This window comes from Epinephelus fuscoguttatus, linkage group LG4 (genome assembly GCF_011397635.1).
Source record: "Epinephelus fuscoguttatus linkage group LG4, E.fuscoguttatus.final_Chr_v1".
Classification (NCBI taxonomy): Eukaryota; Metazoa; Chordata; class Actinopteri; order Perciformes; family Serranidae; genus Epinephelus; species Epinephelus fuscoguttatus.
The window spans coordinates 11,289,590-11,312,693 of NC_064755.1; the positions used below are offsets into that span (position 1 = coordinate 11,289,590).

General features: G+C 41.0%; 1 protein-coding gene across 2 annotated transcripts in view; it reads right to left on the bottom strand.

Annotated features, from left to right (window-relative positions):
- kiaa1549la (KIAA1549-like a) overlaps positions 1-23,104 on the bottom strand; it is a 130,453-nt gene that overhangs the window by 66,065 nt on the left and 41,284 nt on the right. For both annotated transcript variants that reach the window (XM_049573634.1, XM_049573633.1), the window contains exons 2-7: positions 17,518-18,210; positions 12,762-13,583; positions 11,916-12,031; positions 5,979-6,201; positions 1,574-1,707; positions 522-690 (exon numbers count right to left, since the gene is read on the bottom strand). In XM_049573634.1, coding sequence (XP_049429591.1) covers positions 522-690; positions 1,574-1,707; positions 5,979-6,201; positions 11,916-12,031; positions 12,762-13,583; positions 17,518-18,210 — 2,157 coding nt within the window. The remainder of the gene's footprint in view (positions 1-521; positions 691-1,573; positions 1,708-5,978; positions 6,202-11,915; positions 12,032-12,761; positions 13,584-17,517; positions 18,211-23,104) is intronic.

Below are 23,104 nucleotides of genomic sequence, written 5' to 3' on the forward strand. Positions count from 1 at the left end.
CCGCTACAGTTGTCATGAACTGCAAAAATCAGGTTTGGAGATCATTGTGTCTCAACGGGACCGACCTGGTTAAATAAAGGCAATAAATAAAATAAATAAATAAAGGCAACAAACATTAAATGTCTTGTAAACACTGATGAATGCACAAGTCCAAAAGTTGAATATTTGTCTCGCTTTTGGAGCCAGCCTCAAGTGGCCATTCGAAGAACTGCAGTTTATGCACTTCCACTTTGGCTTCATTTTACATCCCTAGAGGTTGCCACTGCATCTCATGCATCTTGGTTAAAAAAACAGAATGTAAACATTTATTTTGTTTGTTTATAAGAAAATTTCACAGGCTACCTTTAATAAGAGTTCATCTGTAGACCAGCTAAAGAATGACTGCACAACAGTGATGAAGGCAGCAGATTAATCAGACAGTTGACATGACACTCAAATATACTGATTATTAGTTAGACCTAGTATGTGTCATCACCATGGCTGTCTCTGAGGACCTTCAGGCGTGCTGTGGTGTTACTTACGCTCAGCGATGACCATGGGTGGGTAGAACAGAAAGTATCCCACCAGCTCTGCGGTCAGCTGGTTGAGGAGGCCGCTGGAGATCGTCCCGTTAAGAATTGCATCCTGATTCTTCACCACATACACCAGAGAGACTGACGGAGAGCCTGGATCCTGGGACACGCTCTGGATCTGAGAAACACACCATTTTTGCAATATTGGAATAATTATGCAATTCTTTATTTATAGCTAACACATAAACCGGCAGCACATGTATAATTCAAACATCCATACAGAAATATTTAATGGTATCATACCAAATGTCTCAGATGCCCATAAAGAATGCATAACAGAGCTCCAGACACAGTATGACACTTTGAATGAACACTGTTTTTTGTCTTTCTATAATAAGACCTGTGTGGCGCTCTGAAAACAATGTGACTGAGTCACCATAGCAAAGCAGATGATGATACGAGATACGAGGAATTCCCATCACATTCCTCCATGAGTGTTAATATTTCAGAGGATGAATTATGAATGGACCCTATATCTGCCTCTGCTTGCTGAGACCCAGTTTATGATCATGATGGCGTGTGCTTGTATATCCTGCAGTCATGAGAGTACCTTAATAGTCACAGAGATGAGAAAGAGAGAAAGAAAGAGGAGAGAAGAAGAATAATTGAAAGGGTTTAATCATAAAGCAGCACTACAGAGGAATGATCTTTGATTTTGTTTGTGGAAATAAACCATTATATGCTGCTACAATCACTCCCTCCTTAAAATGTAAATTGCTCCCAAACCTTTTGACTATTGTGACCTTTTATTGAATAATTACAGAGCTATATTCTGTGTTTTGTGTGTTAATTTGCAGGAAAGCACACACACACACTGTGGAAGAGCAACAATGCAGTCACAATCTAGCGGGCATGTTGCAAGTTGCATTGTTGCAAATGTCCAGAATTTTACCTCCAGCTTCATTACTCACATTAGCCTGATTAGCATGCTGCATGCAAATATGACATATTTGGCTGTCTGCACTTTGTACTAAAAATAGCCCCATGAGCCAATGTGGTACCTCCACAGTGAGCCTGTTGTAGGTCTCCAGCACTTTGTCCTGAGCCTCGTCGAAGGCGTTTTCCAGCCTCTGCTCCAACATCTGGACAAAACTGCAGGAGTAGATGTTATCTGTAGGGCCGACGAACCTCAACACTGCAGGGGAAGATAGAAAATTATATTTAACTGATACTGAAATGGCAATTATTTCAATTTGTAAATAATTAACAGTAATATTAAATAAACAGTACAAAACAAAAAGGGGATAATTAAAACCAAACAAGCTGACAGAAACAAATGGCAACTACTCCCTACAAATCAGTACATGATTTATGCTGTTTTAAAGACTACCAAGTCTCAAAATATTAAGGTCCTTAATTTGATAAGATATAGTTTTGATGGTTCTTGATATGTCGGACAGCTTACAATTTTTAAATGTGTCTTTTTAAGAATATAAACTGTATTTGTTTAATACTTCCCATACTTCAAAAAAGTAAGTTATGTATGAAAGTACAAGTGAACAATGTAAAGTGTGTATAGAAACTTGATTTAAAGGGTGACTTTGGTATTTTTTAACATGGACCATATTTCCTACGTTTTGCATTAAGTAACTACTGGAGATGGGAATTTTTTGAAAATTAGGCCAGTACTGACAGAGGGCGCTGCTGCCAGAAGCGGTGGAACAGACCATAATGTGAATACATAGGGCATTTGGCACCGTCAGTTTACGTCAATTTACTCTGTTGGTATTTGGTAAGAGCCGGTTTGGTTATTAGCAAAAAATAGTTATTAATTGAAGTGTTATAAATTATCCATCAGTATTGCTAAAGTTAAACTCTGTTGTGCTTTAAAGAGCAGTTATCTATGATCATTTTGTATGTGTTGCTGGCTGTGAAGGTCAGTTTTTGGACCCAAGTCTTCAGTGTTCAACTTACTTATGTAAAATAGCTGTTAGATATTAACATTTTTAAATGAACACCCCTTTTTGACACTAGATGCACAGGTTGGTGATTGGCCTCTGATTCTGGGGTAGTGCCCTATCATTTTTATATTAATTAATAACTTAAATGATATAAATATTTTAATAACATAATGAATGTTGTTGATTTTTGCAAATAACCAAACCCTCTCCTACTAAATTCTAACATCGCGGCACAACACATTCTTCCAGGCATTCCTCTCTCCGACTCTCACTGATGTGTCCCTCGCTGTGTTCCTGCAACAAGCCACCTCTTGTGAGATTTCAGAGAGAGACTTCTCCTTGAGTGAGACTTGGTTACACACAATAACAAAGACTGGATCAAGTGAAAGGTACAACAAAACAAGCACTTTTAGGGGACGTAAACTGACGGTCCTTAATGCCCCGTGTGTTTATATTGCAGCCTGTTTCACCACAGCTGCAGCCCTCTCTGTCGGTAGTGGACCAGTTTAAAAAATTGTTGTCCCCATCAATCTCTCAAACACAACACACAGGAAAATAGGATACAGATTGAAAAATACTAAAGTTTTCCTTTAAGAAGGTATGGCTACAGACAATGACATTTTGCTTTGACAATTCATATGTGGTTTGAAGCCTGTGCTCACATAGTATATCACGATTAGTATTGTTTAAAGTTTAAACAGTTCATATAAATGCGTCTGTAAAACCAACAACGATCATCTGATATCAGAGCTACTATCTGAAGAACAAGAGAAATTATTTAGGAACGCTACAACAATCTATTTTATCAAGCTGTATCTGGAATCTGTATCTGGGTCTGTGTTTTAGGTATTAATGAAAGTATTGCTCTAGATAGATGCTTCCTGTGTGAGCGATAAACCTAGGCAGTGAGACAGAGAAAGAGGATTATCTCCACTATCTAAAATGAGAACAACTAAAAGTGTAGTTGTCTGTCAGTGTCACGCAGCTCCTCACCGGGGAGAACAGGGTAAACAATATTGAGTCCATCAGCAGATTACGGAGGATGTTATTAATGTTGTCTCAGTCCTTTTACTGCAGTCGCCCTCCATTCTCTCCCTGTACTCTGTCTTTCTCCGCTCTTTTTAAATAAACTCTAAATGGACTGGGAGAGGAGAGGTGGAACAATATTCTGACCTAAATTTATACGTCGTGGTGCTTACGAGCGCCGGCTACATCTCAAAGGCTCTACATCCTTCTCTGGTCTCTTAGTCTGCAACACATTGCAGGCACAAACAGTGTTGACCCAGTTGGTAATCTTATGCAAATTGTGCTGTGGATGGTGAATTGGCATTATACTGTGTATTTATGGTTTATGAGCTGAACAAGCCAAAAATGGATTTTTGTTCTTGCCTAAAGTGCCTATTTCATACACAGCTGCTTACTAATACAGGACAGTAATACACACTGCAAGCAATCAAATATGTAATTTGGCCATGTACCATAGTTCAGTTGGTATTACTGCAAATGTTGAGGACACAAGCACAGATATTTGTTGTTTCCCGTCAGTGATTAAAGCCACCAGGTTTAGGATATGAAAATGTCCTTGTTGGTTATTTCATAATATTAAATAATAATAATAATAATAATAATAATAAATAATATTATTACATAATATGATTTATATTATATTTTAGCGCCCACATGGATCTAAAATAATATATAATATAATGAAAAACTGCCTTATAGAAACTGAAATGGACTGTACCAATTGATCATCTTCTTCAATAAAAAAATTTTTGTTATGAGAATAATTCAAAGCAATATAGACCCTTATACAGTTAATGATAACGTAGGTGACGAAGGGTGCACATGCAATACGGCAACAGAAGTATGGCGGAGTGCAATAGCCTGTTAAGCTATGCAAGGGCATTAACCATTAATGACTGTCAATGATTCTTAAACAAATTGACTTTGACAGATAGTGACTGACTCCCAGAATTAATAGTAAATGTGTGGTCAAATCATAGACTGTAAAAATAATGGGTGTTGCCACTGTGACATCACCAATTGGGCTGTGGACACCCGTTTTGAAGGCTCCGGTTCGGCATTTCCCCCATCGCATTTTTATTTTTTTTCTTAAGCCAGAAGTGACCATATTTGAGATTTGACTGAGACCACAAGTCACACTGTCTGCAGACAATGGCCCACCCTTGATTATAATAAAATGTTAACAGGTGAGTTATATAAAAATCCCCCCTCCCCCGCACAGTTGTTATGAACAGAGAAATTAGTCATAGAAACCAAAAGCGTTTTTTGTACCATTTCTGCTGTAAAGTTGTGTATTTTAACATGGAGGTCTCTGGGGATTGACTGGCTTTTAGCAAGCCTCAAGTGGCCATTTAAGGAACTACAGTTTTTAGCACTTCCATGTTGGCTTTACTTTTTCAGCCTTGGAGGTTGCTGCTTGGGTCCAACATTCATTGGCCAGACATACAAACATGTTTGGTGGAGAAACAGAGTGTTTACACAAGTGTAAAATTATGAGCATACAAGTCAAAGATGCTTATAACAACATTATCTGTGGTCGCTGGCGTAGAAAATAAACACAGGTGTGTATGTACTTAAAATTCGTCAAAGTAAAATTAAAGGTTTTTTCAGGACATCCACATGTTCTGTTTATGTTTTCAACAGCTGCTATCTATACAAGCACAAAAGGGTGCTTTCCTAGGACATAGCTAGTCTCATGTCACAATATCAACATAATATCAATATATAACCCAGCCCGAGGAGTAATTATGTACAAGAAAAAAGAAATTTAAAAAAAAAAATAAAGATAGAAAGAAATCTGTAATCATTAACACTACCGCAATATCTCCAACATTCCATCTGCTGAGCTGAAGTGAACTCGAACACTGGACAAACATGAATTAAAAAAAAAACAAAAAAATATGATTCTCAGTTTAGAAAAGTAAAGGGTTTCCAATCTGCACATGTATCTTTTAAATAGCAATTTGTTAACTGCACTGATTTTCCTACCCTTGTTCCCACAAGACTCCATTTAGATGAGTGTGTGTGTGTGTGTGTGTGTGTGTGTGTGTGTGTGTGTGTGTGTGTGTGTGTGTGTGTGTGTGTGCCCGTGCTAAAATGTGTTTTTTTAAGAGGCTTAAGAGGCTGACTAAGTGAATGGACCAATTTGCCTTTGCTCTGCAATCATGGGAGTTTGTATGGGATTTAGGGTATCAGAGAAGAGTAAAGGAGAGCAGACATGTAATCAGAATTTTCTAATTTTGTCTCTGCTCTACTCTTCCCCTGTGTCTCCCTCCTGTACTCTCGTTGCATTCTCTATCGCTCTGCTCTCCTTCTGCTCTCATTCCCTCCCTCCTCCTCTCTGCATTTCTCTAACCTCTGTTATTCTTTATCCTTTTACTCCCCACCTCCAGAATTAACATCACCAGACCGTGTTTGTAAGATCTTTGTTATGTAAAGGTTGATCTATCATATCCTATCCTCCATCAGGTTTCATCACCTGTTTTCAGCTGCAGGTGAATGCTTGGAGCGGGCAGCCAGGTTGCCACGGGAACCAGGACTGCCTTAACCAGTGGAGTGTGCTGCCTGATGTCCGACAGCAGCTTGTCAAAACCGTAAACGTGCAGCGCCTCAACCACCAAGGAGGAAATGTAGACGGTTTTGCCGCTGGTCACGTAGTAACCCAGCGTCACGTTGTGGGGGCTGCAGTCATCATGTTCCACCTGTGAAAGAGAGGAAGAGGGACAAAAAAGAAAACTCAAGTTGTATGTGTTTTTTAAACTGCACTTACATCTGTTTATCAAGAGAGGCTGTGTACATGTATCTTAAAAACATGGTGATGCTAGTATGTCTAGAGGATTTTTGTTCTTACTTCAAAGCACCTTTACTGCAAAGAAGAACCAGACACTCGGTATCAGAGGAGAAATCAGTGCTACCAGGTGAAACAAGACTATACGGGAGACGAGGTGTAAAGCACCATTTTCTAATACATGTTGTACTAGCTACGGGTTTAGAATACAAATGCATCAGACTAGGGATATTTATAATCCCTGGGTATTTTTTTATATATATATATATATATATATATATATATATATATATATATTTTTTTTTTTTTTTTTTTTTTTTTTATTAAAAGCCAAATCTGCCTCGAGGGCATATTTTAGCCTGAGCCTTCAACAGTCATAAATCTGACTAACTGTGTCCTGGAAAAACACATACAGACAACAATTGGTGGTGAGTCAAGATTCGTATTTCTGGAACTATACACCGCCCACCTTCCTCTACCCTCCACCTTCATCCACACTGAGCAGCTGTGGCTGTTGTTACTATGGCTCTTTCCTTTTCCTTCATCCTTCTTTCCCTCTCCTCTCCTGTTCTCTATGAGCATTAGCACATCCCCCAGTATGTGAGCATAATATACTTATATCATTTTAAACACATGTATAAATCTACCTGGGAGGGATTTGTACATGTGTTTAATGTGTTAATATACGTATAATAAGCCTGTATATATGAATATTGTATAACTGGTTACTCATGAATCTATTAGAAAAATTACTTTACTTTAGGTTTTAAGTATTAACTGTACTAACTTGACAAACTGACTTGCATGAGGTAATGTTTTCATTATAATGCAGTAAGGTCTATAGAAGAAGCACATCCATCATTAGCACTGAAAAAAAATGTGCTGTAAAAGTAAAATATCCAGTCACACAATCCTGACAAGTTACCTATAGTTTACTTTTTATAAGCATGTATCAGTACTAAATAGCATAATTAGCGAGGGTGAAAATCAAAAGTTTCATCACAATACAATATCATATTGATTTGAGCTTAAGTTTGTCCCTTCAGAGACACTGTTATGCCCTCCAGTGCTGTGTGTGGGAACTAGTGTGCTGTCCTGGTCTGATGTTTAAACTGAATGCATGCCTGCCGGCAAGTTCTACCTGGTCTCCTGTGTCCTCATTAATAGTAGTAACCCTAAATAAGCTGTGTTTACAACAGATTTGACTCTATTCAGCCCTGAGGTCTTGGCTGCTTACCATTATCTGCCCAGCACTAGGCCGCTAGCAGTGTTTAGGAAGAAGGTTTGATTGGAATATAAACAGTGACACAAAGGCCACAGGAATTTCAAAATAAAGGCATATCTTACTACGTGATATGTATTGATGTTTTCACTTTGCACCGATGATGTTAACCAATAAAGCAATATTTCGATTCAGATCAATGTATCGTTACTTATCGACTTTGTTACTACTATACAACAGTACAAGTAGCTAGAGATCTGATTGGGCCTAAAAAATCTGGCCCAACCCTACATCAACCTGCACAGTTTCTGTCTGAGCCGACCTGAGCCCGACCCACAGCAGCAGTTTTGGGCCCAAGCCCAGTTAAAAACCCAAATTTCTACAGTACAAAAGGTATTTTATATAACATATCTTTTTAAATATTGACATGTTTCCACTTCTCTTTCTTCTCTTCCTTATTTCAACAGGCTGTCGTCTCATGCATGACAGGTTTGGCAGAGAGAGACATGTATAGCTGCATAGATGACATGCCCCTACATACCTTGCCCACCTCTAGGACAAAACAAACCCACCAACGCGACAATTTGATGAACTCTGCTGTAATGCGACTTGTAGTGACTAAATGAGTCCAAACACAGCAATAATCCAAGCACATTTACTTCACTCATTTTTGATGAAGATGTGATATACCTTTTAAGTTACAAGATGAAGGCCCCTACCCTAATCCTAGCCTTAACCACCTCTCTTTTAAATGAACAATTCACAGCTACCTTAAGGCTAACTTAGCTCAGCTTGAGTTTTCTTCAGGGTTTTCGCTTGCAGACCAAGGAGCAAAGAGGGCTGATCGTGGACTGAAAGTGGGCAAGTCATGTGGCTGGTGGGCGGTCACATAGCTGCTCCAGCCACAGAGTGAGCCACACCGCTTGGTGCATCCTGTGAGCAGAGGCAGTGCATGGCCATACATTGCAGGTGATGATCACCGCTCTTTGCAGCATGGTAAGCACGTCTCTCCCATGGCTGGGAAGGCAGAATCAAAAATTGCAACCAAGTTGCCTCGCAGCCCTTCTCTCTTTCTCTCGTTTTCCGTCCCTGACTGTCTCTCATCCTCGGTTCTAGTTCCCTCTCTCAGTCATAGTCCCCACGTCTCTATCTCTCTTTCCCTCTTAATTGAGTCCATTAAAATCCCTGACATTTGTGCATGAAAACTGCTGGTTTCATTAAAAAAAAACAACACAAATTGACAAGAACGTCACCAGATTCATGCCCAGGGGAATAATGACAAATTACATTCCAGCCCAGCACAAACCCGGCGGATCAGGTCAAGCCCAATCAGGCTCCTGCAGAAAATCAGAGCTCTACTCGTAGCGCATGAATCTGGTTTAGTGAGTTATCTGGATGACTGCTGAGTCATCCCAAGAACAGGCCTTTGTACATGATCCATGTTTGCAGAGGTTTTAGACTTCAATCTGCAAAGTTATTAGGATAAGGATATAATTTAGTAGTTCAAAACACTTTATTCGCCCACAGATAGTTTATAGAGTATCTGTAAAATTTCAACAGCTTATTAGTTGAGATTTAACAATTCAGCTGCTCGTATATGTGGTTTTATGTGACAATTAATAAACACATCTGTATTACACATTTGCCAAGTGACTGAACATGTGTACAAGTTCTATGTAGGTTTGGGTTTGGATTTAAAATAGTCTGTAATAAACTGATGTGGGTTTGATGAGTTCTTTTAAGTATAAATATGTCAATAAGAATTTTTAAGAGTGTTATGAACCATGTATTGTTTATATACCACTTATAATTGCTACACATGGGGTCAAAATGAAATGTGACCCATTCTGAATTCACCCTGCACTCTGAAGAAGCTACACGCTTTATATTTGACCTTGTTTGTTTTGCATACTTGAGCAGCAGTGTTGTATCTAATAAAGCTAACCAGACCTGCCCCTGCCCTCTGCTGTCACTTCTTTCTCCCCAGTAACAATTTAAAGCTGTAAAACCGGCCAATTTTGCAAGCAATTATGGTTGATCACATTGTTCAATGATGCAACACGTTAAATACTGCTGCATGCTAATTTCATGCTGTCTGACAGCCCCTGTCCCCGCTGAAGCCAATATTTGCTCATCAACAATGCCTCAAAACACTGCCTACATATGACGGCTTTGGCCAATTTTACACATGCTGCTGTCTCTCAATAGACTGATCCAGATTTCCAAATAATAGTCTGCGTTATCTGATGGAGAGGATGAGAGCTGAGGTTTGTGTGTGTGTGTGTGTGTGTGTGTGTGTGTGTGTGTGTGTGTGTGTGTGTTAGAGGGGTAGATGAAAGTGGACTGGAGCTTAGAGACACTGAGTCACTCCCAGTGCGGGCTGACAAACAACTGGATAAAAATAGAAAAAAGCAAGCAGATGAAGACAGACAGACAGACAGCGAGATGAAGAGAGGCAGGTGGACAGACAGTGAGGCAGGCAGGCGAGACAGGCAGACCAACAGACAGGCGAGACAGACATGTTGGCAGAAAATCAATCGACTTAAACCGAGGGAGCAATCAGATAGAGGAGATGGAGGAGGGGAGCAATACGAGAAAGGTAAATATTGAGAAATGCACAGGAAGAGGGCGAGAGAGTGATCGCTTGAGAAGAGATGGAAAAGATGAAGAAGAAATAGAAATAGACTGGGTTGAAATGGAGTGAAAGAGAGGTTGGACAAATCAAAAGAGAGACAAAAAACGATCCACTGATAGCAACAGAATAGACAGATCAGTTGACTGCACTGCTGTGATGCAGGAAAAAAGAAAAATAATCATTTGTTCTGGATTCATTTTCCATCACCATGTTTGTGTGAGAGAGAGGATGTGTGTGTGTGTGTGTGTGTGTGTGTGTGTGTGTCTAACCTCTCTGAGCGAACACTGCCTGACTATTCAACAGGTCTTTCTATTCAAACGCTGTCTGCATTAGTCACCTCTCTCTGTTCCTTTCTAGCACCATTCAGATGAGTCCTTGTGATGTGAATGAGCAGAAGGAGAAAATGATGAATACTGTAGAATATTATAAAGTGATGACTCACTCAAGAATAGGATATCTGCACACATCAAGAGCCAACAATGTGGCAAAAATTAAGATTTAAAGATTAGATTATTTCATTAGATAGAAAAGCACTTTTCCTCAGTATGATGAAGCAGACACTCTGTGGTCATCTAATTTACATCAAGAGCGTGCAGACCTGTTGGGAGCCGGTGAGTACATATTGACTGCAAAGGGAAAATTGGTATATTATAAGCAAAGAAAAGCTAAAGCTCTGAAAACCATTTAACCTCTGCAAATGTTCTGTACTGCGGCATTTTACTCTGAGATAACTTTACTCACTTACATACATTCGACATTATGCTTCCATGACAACGCCGTGGATACGTTATCAGCAGCACCCTCCATATGAGTGCAGCGCAGATTAGAGTCCTGCACTGCACAGGTGCCTGATCCTAAAAAAGATGATGATTCCTAGGTGGTATTTTGTCATTTTATTTCTGGGTTCTGATCTGGGTAAAACATGCGGGTGTTGGATAATGAAAATACTAAAACAAAATGATAATAATAATAATTTACGTTCATGTTATACCAATTTAATCTTCCGAATACTGACGGCTCTATCTGTGGCACTAACTGGAACATGAGAGTCACTTCAATCAGGTGTATTCCTCTCAGGCACTTTAACTGTGGAGATGTGCTGCTCAGTATTATGAGAATAAGCACAAAATATTCATTTAAATCCTATTTCCTGAATTATGTTCATTGTAAAATAGGACATCTTAGTTTCACATGAATGAAATGGCCCAAAATGATCACTTTAACTTTAACACTTCAACTGATTATTTGAAAGTATATGGTTATAATAGGATTTGCAGTTTGGGGTCGGGCTGCAGATTTTGTGTCGATGGGTCAGGTCGGTTGTGGAACTTATTGGTCATATGTGTAGGTGGTGGGGCAGGTGCACTATTGCACGTTGCGGTACCAGGACAGGTGGAGGATCCAGCCTATCCAGGACTCTGGCGCAAAGCAGTGGTGATTTGCTGGCCAGTAGGAAACACACGCAGGGACTCACATGTACCAATATACATGCCGGCTACCACAACAAAGAACAGAGAAGCTCGGATTACAACACACACACACACACCAAGGAAGGGTGACTTCATTTTCTACTAAGGACACCACTACTTTACTATATCTTTACACAGCAAAAGTGGTGTGCTGCTATGTTAATCTCTGAGCATCACATACAGCTCCGTAAACTCCAAACCTGTTCACTGTGGTTACTGGTTACTGACCTGTGGTTGCAAGGCGGTGAGTTACTACCCACTACCCTGTGGTTATTATAGCTGAAGTTTTAAGAGACACTGACCTGTGCGTTAGCTGTGGAGTCATTCAGGGCTCTCTGCAGGGCATGGCTCAGTCCTTTGGAGAGGTTCTGCTTCAGGATCAGGTCCAGGCGGTTCCTACGCAGCTCAATGGACAGAACTGTGAAGGAAACAAAAATCAGGACTCAGTGACTGTGCACAATGTGTTTTTATTTGGCTAGCTAATATTCTGTGACAAATCAGACTCTGGCCACACTTGTTTCCTCAAATAATAATATAATGCTAATACTATAATGCCCTCCCACCACCACCACTGAGACATTGGCCTCTAGTTAATTGTCTCCTTGGTCACTCTGCAAAGCTGCTGCCGAGCCTGCACACTGTAGCATCACACCATTACCAGTAAATGTAATCAAAGGCTACAGTCTCCAGTTTGTTATTAATGTAAGTGTTTATGCTTGAGGAAAATCTGCCCTTGCTTTTGTGCGAGTTTTAATTAATTTACGTGCATGTAATTACATCTTGGACACATAATGGGTGCTTTGTGCCTGAGCCCCTAAAAAGGCATTTCACCTGCATTCATCATTACTTTGCAATCATTTTTCCAGAAGAACAGCAAAAGCCTGCCTACATGATGTTGAGAACAGTGCATTGTAGGTAATTTGACAGGGGACATGCAGTGCCTGAAGTAACAGTAGATGGGTTTCTTTTTTTTTGGTTAATACCCAGATTTTTTTAGCCATTCATCCTTGCTCATCTTACTCTTTAATCTTTAAATCCCACACGTCTAAAATTATTCCAATCTGAATACTTTTTTTTAGAAATACAAACTTGTTTTAAATCATTTTTAACTCCAAGTAAGTCGCACTGATGGAGTTTTAGTCTCTTACCTGTTCTGACCCAGTACTTCTCAGTCACGTTGCATGGTAGAGAACTTTCCTCTGCACTGGTGCTGGACGGCGGTTCAGTGGTTGTGGTTGGAGGTGGCGTGGTTTGGATCGGGATGAAGACAATGGTGGCAGGTATCTTTGTTGATGTGGTAATAGTGGTAGTGGTGGTTGTGGCAGCAGTAGTAGTAGTAGTAGTAGTAGTAGTTGCAGGTGTAGTAGTTGTAGTAGTGGGTGGAGGAGTGGTGGTGGTGGTGGTTGGGGGTACTGTAGTAGTAGTGGTGGTAGTAGTGGCGGGTGTGGTTGTCGTGGTGGTTGTAGGCTGAGTTGCAGCTGCTGTGGTCAGTATGAGGCTCGTGGTTTGCTGCGTGGTTGAAGCAGCAGTGTTATTTGGTGATGCTGTTACAGCGCTCCCAGTGGTCATCGCCTGTGTCATCATCTCAGCGGCAGTCACAGTAAGATTGGTCGTTGAGGTCGTCGTCGTGGTTACCGTCGTCAGCTGAAGGCTGTCGTTGGTCACAGTGTCCTGGCTTGTGGTTTGAGAAACTGCAGTGGGTCCCGATGGTGCCTGTGCTCTTGCTGTGGTGGATGGCGGTAAAGTTGAAGTGGTGCTGGGTGACAGAGACGTGCTTATGGTGGTGGTTAATGTGGTCGTCTGCCGTGAGGTGTTTCTGGTGCGCACGGGCGTTGTGGTGTTCCACTGATGGGTGGAGAAAGGGCTGGTGATGTTGGCAGGAAGCGTGACATCGTGGTCGCCCACTGTGGACAGGAGAGACTCGGGGACAGTGGGGAGATCCCAGGCTGGCAGGCTGCTCACTGACTCGTCTGCAGAGAGGAAAACATTTGAAAATCAATTAAATGATGCCTGGTGGTATTCTAAGGTTTATTTATTTGTCAACTAAACCCTTTAAAAGACCAATACCATCAATGACTTAATCCTACTAGCGACTTTTTTGTTCCTGTGTCACAAAGCTGCACTGTTGTCCAGAATTATCAGAAACACACCAATGGGAAACATCATTACACTAGGTGACATGTTCCGTCATTGCTATGAATAGGAACGCACCAAGCGTCCGTACTGGTCGATACAACCTTGTTGACTGCCATCGGTCTTTCTGCAAACAAGATGACATTCACTGATGGCAGCAGCCGATGTTGTCCCATTGTGTTAAGGCTAAAAATTCTTCAGACTAACTGCTTCCTGTCATCCCTGGGGTAGTAGAAAACATGTTTAGAATGAACAGAGATCTTCCCCAGAATGCATTAAACGCACTATCAATGCAGCAGAGGACACACCCTATAGTTTCCCTGATAATGCTACATTGCGAATAACTAATCCATGTTAACATCTGCAGGAGAAGAACTGGTTATCGTCAGCTGTTAGCAGCTGGTGGCCAGAACTAACATGATGCGTTCAAGCTCCATTCAGTAAAAATCAACATTGGACGAAAGTAAATTGTAACGTCAACATGATATGTTCAAATGTTATCTTGTAAAATGTAGTTTTTGGTGAAAAACTTGATTAAATGCAGCTGTTTGAAGGAGAAATTCACTGATGTTTCCACAGCAGTGTAACACTAACACTATATTGTATATGATTAAAAAAGGCTTTTGAAACAGTGTTTTATTGTTGAAAGATCTGTTTTTCATGTGAAGAAAGGTTAAATCTAAGTTTTTTTCATAAATTCTTGTAGTTGAATTTGTGTTCATTCAAAGATAGTGTAGCACAGGGCTGCATGACTTTAAAACAGTTCAATTATTTTCTATGATGGGTGTATCATTCAATAAGCCAATCAGAGTGTCACCTCTCATTCCCTTTAAGAGAGGCGCGATTGGAGTGCATGGCAGAGAGCTAGTTAGATGGCGGACCTACCAACTGGAAAGAGTGAGTGTTTTACAGCTGAGGAGACGATAAATGTATCTCTATATCGACTGTCCCGTCACATCTGGTGACAGATCAAAGGGATTGTCACCTTTTGGCACGCATAATGGACACCCAACCTGATTTGATTAACACAGCTGCAATCTAATAAATTCACATCCCTCTCAGCCAACCACAAACAGCCACAGCATCAGATAGGGAGTATATATTCAGCATCTGTCATCTTAGAGAAGCCAAAAGAAAAGAAACAGAGTGAGACTGCGAGAGAGAAAGAGAGAGCGCGCGCGCACGGGAGAAACGCTGTCAACAAATTGTAAGTTATTCAATTTTATTTTAACCCGGGAGGTTAGGGAGCCCAGCTCCCTCTCCAGCATCCTGAAAGTTTATGAAACGTTTTCACATCTTTGATTTTGTGATTTACATGCCAAAATGATCACAATTCATTTGGGAAAGACAAGTTCATTTTACAGGCTATGCATCATCAGCCCGTGGAGGTCTGCTTGCAGTTCCGTATATTTGGACCATTTATACAGTCTATGATTCGGACACTGTGAACTTGGACCTCCCGGATTATCATGATCATTATTACTGCGATTAGATCATTCTGATTAATGACTGACCATTAAGACGTGTTTCTGATAAATATTTTAATCAATAATAACCTTTCACATTGTAATCATATTTTTATTTGTTATTTTTTGCATATGTGTGGCTGCTCTGTGTGTGTCTGAGCAGAGTGCACGCGCGTTGTGCACCTGCCTAGAGACGCATATTACTAACTTGTTTAACAACGAAATATTGCGCCGTTGACTTTAGACCAGGTTTTTGTTGGTCACTGGCGCATTTGCTTTTCCCGTCATCTAACTAGCAACGCGCCATGACTGCGCCTGACCACTCCTCATTTTTAGACGAACACGCCCAGAGAAGCGCAAGTTCATTTGCTAGTTAGACGACGAGGGCGCAGGGTGTGAAAATGACAACTGCGCCTGCATCTAAATAGCAATGACACTTGCGACATGGATTATGCGCCCTCCGCCGTCTGCTTTAGACCATCTAAATAGAGCCCTTTGTCTTTTTCTGGCACGAAAGAGGAAATAAATAACAAAACAAACAAAAACAAAACATCAACATCTGTATCGGCTGACATATTTTCACATCAGTGCATCCCTAACCATAAACACTTTGACATGGATCCTAAAAATATGTATTATTCACATAGTACATCTCCACCTTGAAGCAACGCATCTTAAATTCACTTGAAGCAACAAAGGGATCCAAACATAAAGAAAGCCATGCAAATCAAACAGCTGGCAGGTCAATAACAAACTTGTCAAAACTGAATTGGCTGTTTTCCCACGACTGAGGAACAAAGAAGATGAAGAGCTTATTGTCAATTTTAAATGCACAAGATAAAGTGCACATCAATTTAAATTTTGAATAGGAAATAGAAATCCAATTTTGATGTGTAAACCAGAGGAGCATTCTGATGTCAGGGTTCATGTAATCCATCTAAATCATCTCTTGTTTACACAGTGAAATCAGATGAATGTCGATGAGAGGTGTAAAGGAGGCAGGAGTGAACAAGAGGGAGGCAATCAATCTTTTCAGACTGAGAAGGATCCACATTCCCTCTTCTCCTCCCCTCACATAAACACATGAGGACTTGTTGTCCTGTTGTGATGGTGATATGAATTCATGAGAGAGAAAATGCTGGACAATGCAATATTGGATTTTCTTTATTCTTGTGTTAAAATGGTATGTGGAAGAATTACCTTGATGATGATTTAACAGGAAGAGGGGAGACATGGAGGTAGTGGAGTGGGACAGTACATGGAGGGTGAGGATAATGAAGAGGACAGAGATGATGATGATGATGATGATGATGATGATTGATGGAATGATGAAGATGATGGTTGTTTAGATGGCTATGATGATCAATGCTGAAAGGTGAAACGGTGGGTGACACTAACTTCCAGGATGGCCTACAAAAAAATATCATCTCAGAGTGAGGAAGAAACAAACATAGGACTTTCACCCAGGAGACTGCGGTTTGTGCACTGTGAAACCAAAAGTCAAGTTATTTTAACTTTGCCTACATATGTACATAATGTAACTACATAAAGTTTCATGATGTAGTTACCTCAAGTTTCAACGTGCTTACATTTCGTACATACTTATTTTAACCAAAACAACAATCTTTTCCTAAACCTCACCAAACTGTGACTATTTCACCACGTTTGAAACTGCATCCATTCATGATTGCCTTTCCACTGGTGTTATTTCTGTGGTTAATTTAAAACATTACGTGCTACCACCACCATGTGGTTTAAAGAAGTTGTGGTGATTTAATGTATTTCTGTGAGACCAGGTTGTAAAAGGGTCTTCAATATGCACTTGATGGCTACAATCATTATATGATGCTGAAAGACTGAGGCTTAAGCTACATGTCCCAGGTAAAAAGTTAATCCTCACCAATTGATGATTCATGTAGAGGACACGGAATTGACCAACTTTATTGTTCTTGTATTTTTCTTGGCTTTAGAAATAGCACTGGGTTACTACTAATAGCAAGCTAAGTAGCTGGGAATTCTAAGATGCTGTTTAATTCCTTCCTTACGCTTTTACACTTGTCGTTTTAAAGAAGGCTAAGGAAAAGACAGGACCCTCCAGACTCTTTAAATGCAGAGTCTAGCTCTAACTACAGCTCCATGCATATCGTTTCAGCATGTGGAGAAATTAGAGCTTGACAGACCTGCTGTGCATAGTTATGGTTCCTAAGCTATGATTGCTGTTCTTGGAGGGGGTTTAGTGAACAATTAATTAAAATAAAGCCAAAGTTAAATTATGTGTAAATGACAGCACAGCCATGCACCATACCCAAACTGGAGCTGCTATTGCTGTTGGAGGAGTTGCTGTTGACAACAACCAGTGAGACGTTGTCTGGTCTTGCTGTCTGACTGTCTCTTTTACTGGCTGGAGAGGAGGAGGAAGGCAAAGAGGACGCTTTTGTTGTAGATGAGGAGGAGGAAGAGGAGGAGGCCTTGGATGACGATGAAGAGGTGCTTTTGGTCCAAGCAGCTTTAGACAGCAGTCCTAAAGGTTTTCCCAGCACTGGTGCCTGCAGCTCGGCTGTCTCTGCCAGTATGGTGGGGTCTGAGGAGAAGGCTGCCTGCTCTCTTTGGCCCTGTCCACGAATCTGCAGCCTCTGCTGCCCCAGCCAGGCAGCCGGGTCCCTGGGCATGCTTGGCAGATCAACCCCGTCCGCATCTACCGGACTCCATTCAGCCCCAACTTCAGCCCAGGCGCCGGTTCCCGTCATTATCCCAGTCTCTGCAAAGACTTTGCCACCTGCACCAGCACGCACTCCTGCTTCTGTTTCAGTCCAAACCGCTGCTCTGGCCTCAGCAAACACTTTACCCTTGGGCCAAGCTCTGGGACCTGCGTCAGCCCCATCCATTGCATCTTTGTCTTTAGCCCCATCTCTGTCTCCAGTCCGGGGGATAGCTGAGGGCACTGCAGGGTCCAGAGGCAAAACAGCCAGCCTCATTGACTCATAGCGACCTCCTTCAGCTGTAGGAAAAATGATGGGATGGGGAGATGGAGGAAGGAGTGGATGAAGGAAAAGCAGAAATAGTGTTTAATTGAGAGGTCTGGGCAGCAGAAACATGGTAATCAGTCTTTGACTCATCTGTCCCACAGGCCAGACAATGACTTCAGTTTCAGGTCTTTAGTAGCTCATCTATCACATGCCCCTACATACACATAAACACACATACATGCACACACGCACACACACACAGCTGGAGTCCTCAAATCATTAGTCCTCGTAATGCCACCGCAATTGTCCAACTGCCAGGAGATTTAAAACTGCTCTGCTCTCACTCACACACACTTATCATGAGAGTATACACACTTCTCTGCTCTCTGGCATATGCACACATGCATTGCACACATGCATATTCTTCCTCCTTCTCACACACACTTATCCAAAGGGATTAAAAAAAAAAAAAAAACAACTCTAAAACTGCGATTGTGGAAAAATAGTAATAATGTTTAAAGTAGGTCACTTATGTTTTAGAGGATAAAGCATAGGGAATTAATTTAGATGTTCCAGAGTGCATAAATTAGGACACACACACACACACACACACACACACACACACACACACACCCTAATCAGCTGCGATTTCACAGATACTAATCTGATCTGTTAGGTTAGCCATGCTAGCCCATGGATTTATTATTCCTAGAACATACACAACCACTCAGACTCAGGCTGAGCTCATAGCTCAGACCAATACTGATGAGACTGAAATACATTTTATGATATGAAGTTTGGTGTGTGAGTTATGCAAGTAATGACAGTTTTATGGAGTCATTTTTCCATTTTTCAATTTGACATCAAATGAGTCAGATACATGGAAATGGAGCAGCAAAGATAGCATCCAGTCAAAGCATTTAGCTCCAGCCTTTATCTCCATTCTGTGAACCGTCTTCATCTCCTGTGTAGCCTCGACAAAGCCTGAAGGTTTGGCAGTCTGAGGCGATTATCCTGCCTAATACATTCAGTCTCAAAGGCACCTTGCCTTAGTGGAATTGAAAGATGAGAAAAAACAAGGCTGACCGTCTGACTGGCTGCCTCACCGGGTGACACGGTTTATTGCATCTGCCCATTTGTTCTGAAGTAGAAAGGTTTGGATTGGGCGTCACTCGAGGCTGATGTTGAGGGTTTTTTTAATCTGTTTTCAATATAAAATATCGTAGAGGTTTTTTTTTTTGTTGTTGTTTTGTTTCTTTAAGCGCACATTCATTTAATAAGTGTGTACCCCAATCGGTAGAATACATTTTGGCATTGTACGTTTCCGCACACTTAATAGATATGTTACATTTATATGTTTAATATGTAGCAAATATGTTGAAGCAGTGTGTTTCTTTATTTTTTCAATTTTATGTTGTGAAGACACTGTGGTCAAGGTGTGGTTAGGTTTAAGGATAAAAATCACTTGGTTATGGTATGGAAAAAAATCACGTTTTGGTTTTTAAATACCTTTCAGCACTTTTCGCCACTGGAAAAGTGCTGACATTGCCTTAAAAAATACCTGGTAGTTGTTGCCACAGACTCAGCTGGAAATGTCACAACCTGTCATTAAAAACCCAGCTGGTCTCAAACAGTAGTCTGCTGCTTGACAGCAGCCTCACTGAGGTGTCACACTATCCACCATCCCCTCCACCTTCTGGTGAGAAACTCAGCTCACATGCATGAAATCTTAACTATGTCACTGCTGTATCTATGGTTTGCAGAAACCTACAATGCCAACATTTTCTTCTGGTGATGGGACTGAAATGTGCATGTGTGTAGCACACTTCCCATGCTCCCTGTATCCCTGTGGAGGATTGGTTAATTAAAAGACAGTGATTCTGAGCTAGAGAGGCTTTACAGAACCAGCTCTGGGCTTAGCTGCTGTATATCCTCAGGGCACCTGCTATAAAGCGTTTCACCACCCCGCTATTAACTACCACCACTGAGCAATCTGTTCCTTGTCATAGGGTGTCTTATCATAAATACCATTAAAAGAGGAAATGAATCCATTGACAATTTATATTTCCACTTCTTCGGGGGCCTATGTTGTGTGTGAGTGCAGCCATCCAGAGCTCCATTAGTCAGTTTCAAAGAGGAGAAAACGACAAGGCTAGAAATGGCAGGGGCGATTATTCGGGCACCGCAGGGAGAACGCAGTAACATGCTTGTTAAACTTAACAGAAATGTCATATTTCTTTTTGCAGCAATTCATCTCATCCAGAACCACCACAGCTTTTCCTCATGTGGTGTTTCTTTGTTGGCCCTAAACCGACGATGATGTGAAAGGGAATAACTGCTGATAGCACTTCTGCTAACTCATTTTGAAAGAAACATAGCTTTTAAGAGAGACTCTTTGACATGCTTCAGCAGTCCTTCAGCAATGGACATCATGTGGACCTCCCTGCATTGGAATTACTGTACATAGCAATTATATGACAACACCAAGATGTTATTTAAATTAACAGAATACTACAGTCGAACTAATTAATATTTGTACATAAACAATGAATCAAAGGGGACGTTGGTGGCTTAGTGGTAGAGCAGGCACCCCATATACAAGGCTGTTGCTGCGGCGGCCCGGGTTCAACTCCAGCCTGTGGCCCTTTGCTGCATGTCACTCCCTCTCTCTCTCTCCCCCTTTCACGCTTAACTGTCCTATCGATTAAAGGCAAAATGCCCCCCCCCAAAAAAAACAATGAATCAAAGCATTATGTATAATGTGAAAGGAGTCACACGTAGTGACGAGCCTACAGAGGATTTTTTCACCCAATACTGCAGTTGGCCTCAGCTCTCCAGGGCATTATAGCATCTTTTAGCGCATTGTTTTTGTTTTTGGGCCCACAGATTTTTCTTCTTTTCAAGAAAGCTTTGATAAACAAATTGTTCACTACTATTTTCCTCAGGAGTTGGTGGAGACCAAAAGAGAGCTAAAAGGGGGTGAATATTAGACTAGCATTTGTCAGACAGACAGAAATGAGACCCCAAAGGAATGTTAATGATGTTCAGTACATGACAAATGTGTAAATAGTCAATTATTTGCTAATTCTCACCATAACAACTGAACGGTGACAGTATGCCAATAGTTAGGTTTCAATCCAAATGTAAGGCAAATTTCAACTAAATTTTCAGAAAAGCCCCTAAAAAAAGATTTTAGATCCGCTACTGTTATGTGAATATTGGGAGATGGTTCATTGAGATAAGCAGTGGGTTGCGTTAATTCTACAGTCAGGTGCCACTGCAGAACAGGGTGCAATGACATGACATAATCAAAAGAGCACCAGTCACAAAGCAAAACAATGGATGTATAATGACAGAAAGCACACCAGACAATGGAGTTAGAGTTTTGAGCAAATAATATTACAGCTATGCGCTGTTGGAAGAGTTCTGGTAACAGCCCTGTGTGCATATGAGAGGGTTAAAAGCCACCCAGCAACAACAAAGAGAGCTTGCAGTGGCCTGTGTAGTGAAGGTAGTGCCCCTTAGGTCATCATTTATTTCCAGTGCACTCAGTCGCATTTTCCTTTTATCAATACACAAACTTTTCCACCTTCCCCAAGCATAAATTACAATATATATTTTTTTTTTCGAACTTAAGTGAGAAGGTAATTCTTCTTTTCATTCAGAGTGTTGGTACCAAAGAGCCAAAGCTTATCTGATCTCTTTGCATTTTATTGATGGTCTTGTCTGCTCTGTTTTGACTTTTTTAATCCTTCTGTCTTTGATTTTTATATTAATGTCAATGTTTATGTTTCTTTTGGTATATTTTTTCTTTCTTAGGTTTTCTTTTTGCTACTTTTTATATGCACTTATATTTGTACTTACTTACAACGTACCAGTGTTTCTTAAATGTATATGTTTCTTCCTGGAGTTGTTTCATACCCTTGTTTAACCCATACCTTATTACTGAGGACCAATATATGCCATTAGTAACAATACGAGCGGGTTGATAATGGGGGTCCTTGATCAATAGTCAATAGTTCTCTAAAAGGCACATATGTATGTGGATAACTACTTGGAATCAATTTCTTTGAATGGATTAATGTAAAGATGAATGGATAAATGGAGGGATGAATGAATGAATGGGTCGATGGATGGTGGGATGGAAGGAAGGACTGTGCCATATACATGACTGTTAGCAGTGTTTTGAGTGTCTTCTCCTCCAGCAGCTAGCCACCTGCTCTGGCTGAGAGCAACATATGTGACTCTATCATCAGACCTCTGACAAAACGCTAGGATAGAAGAACCTCCACTGAGAACAAATATGGAGTGGATGGATGGATGGTTGGTAGAACAGAAAGCGTGGATTAAGGATGGATAAATGTGGATCAGAGCAGAACTGACCTGCTTTATCTATTGGGACAAAACACACAGGACATTTTTTTGCCTATTTCTGTGTGAGAACATTCAGCTTATAGTAGATTATGAGAATCAGCACATGGAAATGGTGCACAAAGAGCTACTGGGTATTTAGGAGGCTTTAGACTAGTGTCATGTTATGTATTGACCGTAGTGCTTTGCCAGCTGGCATTGTGCCCACTGATGCCCTGCTGAATCGCTGTAAATGCCAACAAAACCCTGTAAAGCCTTGCCAGGTCACTACAAGCTTTCTGGCCATTCAGATTAGCCATTCCCCGGTGCCTGTAATAATATAATGGTCAGTGTCTATGGTCTATGGCCGTGGCTTTGCCCTCCTCAGTCCTATGGAGCTGTGTGCCAAGCAGAGTTGATCCATGCTGACACCCCAACTGTGAGCAGGACAGGTGGTTAGGAAGTGTGAGAATGGTGCTGAGCCAACTGGTCCTCAGCTCCGTGAAACTCAGATGGAAAAATGAGGAGGGGGAGTGTGGTTAACTGAATCTGCCAACTAGCCAACTGGTGGCAAGT